At 52.2% G+C, this 6,000-nt stretch overlaps 1 protein-coding gene across 1 annotated transcript in view; it reads left to right on the top strand.

The window, feature by feature from the left end:
- The first annotated feature begins 919 nt into the window (after positions 1-919).
- Positions 920-6,000, top strand: part of GALNT18 (polypeptide N-acetylgalactosaminyltransferase 18) — a 311,162-nt gene continuing 306,081 nt past the window's right edge. Inside the window, exon 1 of the mRNA XM_019729256.3 lies at positions 920-1,639. Coding sequence (XP_019584815.3) covers positions 1,405-1,639 — 235 coding nt within the window. The 5' untranslated portion in view covers positions 920-1,404. The remainder of the gene's footprint in view (positions 1,640-6,000) is intronic.

The following is a 6,000-nucleotide window of genomic DNA, read 5'->3' as shown; positions in this document are numbered from 1 at the left end:
GCCTAAACCCTCAGTCACAAAAAGCATGCATAGGGACTGTGCAGTTCACAGAGAGCTTACCCCCCCCCCCGCCCCCACTTCCCCAGGGATATTTCTGTGCAGGGCTTCTCTATGCACTGAGATGAGCCTGGTACCACATGGATGACAACTGGGGTTACAGGACGCAGCTTTGTCCTGGGGGTGCACAGACTCAAAACACAAAAATCTAGAAGGGGCAAAAATCTTCTAGGAGATTCCTAGGAGGGTTGGCTCCTTTGACAGTTGCCTCCTTTGACAGTTTGGAGACAGGGGGGGATGGGGTGGGGGGAGGCAGGGTGGTCAAAGTGAGGTCAAGCAAGAAGTGGGCACTCACAGGGCCTAACCAAGGGCAAGGCAGGACAGACGACCCAGCCCACGCTTCCCTGGTTTCTCTGCATCCTGGCAACCGGGAAAAGAGTCGAGGAGTCCGCCGGTGGGACCAGCGTGAAAACCCCCGGCTGGGGCAGGTGAGAGGCGTTGAGCCGCGGGAACCCCCAAAGACTGGAGGTGTCTGTGCAAGAGCAAGAGGTGGAATTCCCCTAGAGGTGGAATCTGCCAACGTAGGGGCTGGGACTGCCTGAGAGTGAGAGGCGTTGAGCCGCGGGAACCGCCAAAGACTGGAGGTGTCTGTTCAAGAGCAAGAGGTAGAATTCCCCTAGAGGTGGAATCTGCCAACATAGGGGCTGGGACTGCCTGAGCGTCTTCGAGAGCTTTGGGTCTGGGGCAGCCAGCGCGGGCGCGGTTGGAGGCTCACGGGTATCCCTGGAGGGCGGGAGCCCGGCGCTGCCAGCAGGTGGGGCCCGGGCGCCGAACTCCGCCCCCAGCGCGCTCCGCGCGTTCGGCGTTGGTCCGCGGCCGCCCAGCACCGGCCCCTCTCCCGTGCCGGAGCGCGATTGGTGGCAGTGCTTGTCGCTCGGAGGGGGCCGAGCCGCTCTGCTCCTCCGCTCTCCCTGCTGCTGCTGCGGCCTCAGCCGTCTTTCCAGGAGCGCTGGCGGGTCGGACCGCCTAGGCAACCGGCGGCTGGCGATGGGAAGCCGAGTGGCCGCGGATTCAGGTTGTGGCAAAGTTTCCCAGACACGCACATCCGAGTGCGCGGCTGCCGGCCGCCGGTGAGCGCTTCGAGGAGGGCTGGAAGATTCTTAATTTGGAAAAAAAAATCCACCTCATTTCCTTTGTCAATTTCTCTGTCCGAGCAACCAGCGGCGGGAGCTGCAAACTTGGGCACAGCGGCTCCACAGCCAGCGGACCGGGCTTTGGAGAACCTCGGGACTCAGGTGATCGGGCGACTAGTGGCCGGGGCAGGCTAGTGAGTGTGAGCGCGGGGCAGTCGAGGGCGCGCTGTGAGGAGGGGCCCCCGGGAGCTCTATATGGAGGAGGGCGCCCAGAATGGTGTGCACCAGGAAGACCAAAACTTTGGTGTCAACTTGCGTGATCCTGAGCGGCATGACCAACATCATATGTCTGCTCTACGTGGGATGGGTCACCAACTACATCGCCAGCGTGTATGTGCGGGGGCAGGAGCCAGCGCCCGACAAGAAGCTGGAGGAAGACAAAGGGGACACCCTGAAGATTATTGAACGGCTGGACCACCTGGAGAATGTCATCAAGCAGCATATCCAAGGTATGGGCGCCTCGGGAAAGTTGGGCTGCCCACGAGGCCCGGGAGTGCCCAGCCCAGCGCAGGATGCGCTGGGGCTGGTGCGCTTCTATCCAGCGATTGCGGGGCTCTGAGGCCGCAAACGGTTAGGGGGCTTTTTACACGCTCTTTCCAGAGTGCGGGACCCTCATGTCTGCTGCTGTGCGCGCTTCTCCAGGGCACACGTGTGTGCTCTGGGCTACACGCGCGGATGTGTGCAGCTCGCTGGAGATGTGGGGGCGCGCTGCGCACGTGTCCAAATGTGCGTGTGACTCCCGGCTGGTTGCTCGTGGGCTTTCCGGATCGCACACAGGTCCGGCTCAGAGTGTGTGTACGTGTGTGTGGAAGAGAGCGCTCGCGGGTAATAAGCTCATTTGACCAGTGTAAGGGCGCAGGGTGAGTTGCCCACGCGGCCTCAGCCATTGGCATTTAGAACCCACAAGCTGCTGGACGAGCTGGAGCTAGGAAGATTGCATAGCCTCAGCGCCAACACAGCTGTGCAGGGTCCGTAGGGGGAAATACAGAGGGTTCTGTAGCTGGGCATGCTGCTTGAACCCCACCCCCACTACAGCCTGCGGCTCTGAGACTCTCCAGGAGCAGGTGTGGACGTGGATAAGATGCGTTGGAGCCTGGAGCTCTGTCCGTTGCGGTGGCACCTCCGCCCAGAACCTCGAGAACCCGCCTTGCGCTGCGCCTCCTGCGTGGGTCCGCTAGCAGCAGGGTGAAGGCCATTCCCTCCCCTAGCTCCACTCCCAGGCCCAGGGAGCGGCTGGGGCGGAGCAAACGGACCCGCGCAGGGTGGGTCTGGAGTCTGAGGCTGCGTTGCGCTCCAAGCCGGGGCTGGGGCCAAGGGGAGGGTGGTGTACAGGACACTCCATGGAGGCAACCTCGGTGCAGTGAGCTGTCAAAGGCAGGGGATAGAGAGCTCCAGGCTCCGCCAGCACCCGGGCGTGCACATACAGGCGTCGCTCACGTTCACACTTCTCTTTTCTTCTCCCTCTCTCCCTGCTTTCTACCAGGCGTGTGAGCTTCTTAAGGGCAGCGTCGAGTTCACCTGTAAACCTTTCAGGCCTGCCAGGCTTTTTGGTTCCAGCACTCTGCAGATCTTGGCAAATATAGGGTTGAATGCAAGTGCTCCTTTCTCCCCCCAGAAGCACTTTCTTTTGTTTACACGTGGGAGTCTGGATCCAACTCTTGCACCTGCTGCCCCTGCCAGGATGGGGACAGCTTCCCTGTCCACATTTGGTGTGTTTTCCCATATGTCCAGAACGGTTTCTTCCCTAGGGGAGGTTCAGGTGGGTGCAGGAGAGGCTATATATCCATTGTGCTTCCTGACTGATGACTTCAGATCAAGTCCATGGCTCTGACACTCCCCCAGAAAAGGAGACTGTTGACAACTTCTCCTTCATGCCTTGGCCTCTCAACCTAGCACTGGGGTTGGCAGACCAATTTCTCTCTCTGATGGTGCCTGTTGCTGCTCTTTCTTACTTGTCCTTTTCCATCCTATGGGTCTGGATTGGCAATTCATCAGCAACAGAAGTACCGTGTTTGCCCCAGGGTGATTCAGAATGTTCCGAGGGAGACACAAGGCCATAGCTTATTTCGACATTTCTACTTTGCCTACGGATTTTGAGAGATTTTCATTCACAGATTCTGTGTGTGTGTATGTGTTCCTGGAAGATGATTCCCTTGTGCTTTGCAGTCTGGTCAGGGAGGAAGTGAGCCAGGTGCTACATTGGGAAGCAGTGTGGAGACACTGTTACCGCACTCTCTCATCACAGAGTGGGCCCCTGTCATGTGGAGTGTGGACCATTGCCACATGGATTACAAGGCTGTACCTGAAGAGGAGTGCGGTGTGGAAGTTGAAAGGAGCCTTTGTGATTTTTCTCCCCAGAAACCTTATTAACTATATACAGTGTTTGGAACTTCCAATTACGTATATACCTGAAAAAAATGAGAGGGATGGGAAACGAAGAGGGAGCAGAACCCTTAAACATGCGTTGGTGCAGTTCTCCTGTGCGTGTGCAACGCCTGTATTATGACTCCATTGGATAATCAGAAGTGATTAGATTCTCAGGACAGAAAGGCCAAAGCCACAACCCACATGGGAGACTTGGGGAAGACTGGACATGAGGCAGGTGGAGGACAGAGGTTACATGGTTGGCTGTGCCATGATGTTGTAATGATGAGTAGTGACAGCTGCCCCCCACCCCCCGTGGTGCCAGAGCCATCCCGGAGCTGGAATTTAGGGAATTTAAAGGGAAATGTAGGGGCTTACCTTATTTAGATAAGGGGCCTACAAGGTGTGGGGCTGGCCAAATGCAGCTCTCTGACGGCAGAGGGTGGGGAAGCACAGGATCAGACTCTTGAACTTGAAGATTTGTGTATTCCACTGTCAAGTTTCCTCTAATCAGTAGAGCCTTTTGAGCAATCTAGTGTACTCTGCTGAGCTGAGGGGGCATATGGGATAATAATAATAGCTAAACATTACATAGTGCCTGTTATGTGCCAGGCACTGTTCTGAGTGCTTTATATATACTGACTTATTTAATCCTCACACCCCTAGGAGGTAGGTAATATTAGCTCCGTTTTACAGATGGGGAGGTAATATGACCTGTCTAGGGCCACAGCACTGGTATGTGGTAGTGCAGGGATTTAAACCCAGCTAATGTGTCTTCATAGTTTGTGTTCTTAACCATAGCCTATACTGTCTCCTAAGAGGGCCAGTGGGTCCCAGGGAAACAGTGCTCCCTTGGAGTCACTTGATGGGGGGAGTGGATATCAAAGTAAGAGACCTCAAAGGGTGGCCCAGGGGTGATGGCATCATAGCCTTCCCACCTGGAGACTCTTCTGTAGATAAACTCAGGAATCTCTGGGTTGTGTTCTGTTTCATGCTGAGAGACAGAGGTTATATTCACTTACAAAGTGTTTGTGGAACAGCCAGGACGGTTCCTGCCTGGCACTCTACAGAGAGTAAGTGTAGGATGGATGTGTGGATGAATGAATGAGCACACAGTGCGGATGCCCAGTGTAACGTTTAGTCATTAATGAAAACATTTCCCTTCTCAAACCAATATGTTTTGCTTTGGAGCCCTGCTCCGGCTCCTCTTTGCTTTGGAAGGAAAGTTGTCCCGGAAGCTGCAAATGTCACAAAATGTTCTGCAGGATGTTCCATAGGACTTGCAATTAGAAGAGGCTTTGGAGCATCACCCGAGAGGTCTGTTCTAGTCATGCCTGAAAAGTTTATTTTCCTCTTGGGGGTTGCAGTGATATTTCATTTTAATTTGTTTTCTGATTGAATGATTTAATTAGATAGTGTTTGGGAATCTCTTGGGAATGTAAATTGCAGTTTTCAGATTTTTTTTTTCTTAACCAAATAGATGGTAAACGAGAGGGTGGATAGCTCCAGATTTTAAAATTAGCATCCTGGTGGCTTGAAAACACAAAGTCAGTATTAGAACAGGTTCGGTCTTAGGAGAAGAAAGATCAGGTCGCTTGGGTTGGTGTGGTGGATTGAGCAGAGGTGTGCTGAAGGAGGCCTAAGGGCTGGAGAATTTAGGAGGTGGAAATGTGGAATCCCTTCTTATTTTGGAGTCAGTAGAAACAGAAACAGCATTCTCCTTTTCTTGATTAATATCTTTCTGAGTCTGTAAAAGAATGTGCCAGTATTAAAGGAAATATATAAAAATGTATAGAAGTGCCTCGAATTCATTCTACCCTAACACAGCTGTTTTTGCATTTTATAATAACAATCCCTTTTAGCTTTGCCTGTCTGTCTCTCTATCTAAAAAGGAAGGTGTAGTTGTTTACATGTAATTTTTGATCCTGCTTTTTTCAATTTGCTTTTTGTTGGAAGCAGTTTTCTCACGTTTGCTACATAGTTTATTAATTAAGTCCTTATTTATTGGAGACCTCAATGTGTCAGGCACTGCGCTGGGGAGGGAACTTTGGGTGCAGAGGTGAATCAAAATACTTCCGGTCCCTGTTGTAGCGTACTTGTTTTAAAGGATGGTAGACACCTTCGTATTCCACAGTTAGGGTTTAAGTTAGTTGATTGAAAAATGGGTTAAAGAAGAGAATAAAATAAGACGTTACATGCATTAAATATTTTATTTTAATTTTATTCAAAATGTACAGTCATTTGCCAGCCTTTTGATGTAAAGCCAAGGCTTTGCCTTTGGGTTGGGTCTGTCGATTGGCTTTCTGATCATCTTCCTTCCGTAAACTACTCCCATCATGTGCTGTTTGTGAAGTCTGATTTCTCATTCTGTTTTCTTTAAAATTCATTGAGAACTTACAGATGCTTAGGAAGCAATCTCAGTGTAGTAGCCTACATTTTTATGACT

The sequence above is a fragment of the Rhinolophus sinicus genome, chromosome 14, assembly GCF_057876585.1.
Source record: "Rhinolophus sinicus isolate RSI-liver-muscle chromosome 14, RSI-T2T, whole genome shotgun sequence".
NCBI classification, from domain to species: Eukaryota; Metazoa; Chordata; class Mammalia; order Chiroptera; family Rhinolophidae; genus Rhinolophus; species Rhinolophus sinicus.
Note: the sequence above shows the minus strand (reverse complement) of the source record. Positions and strands in the feature narration are given on the sequence as shown.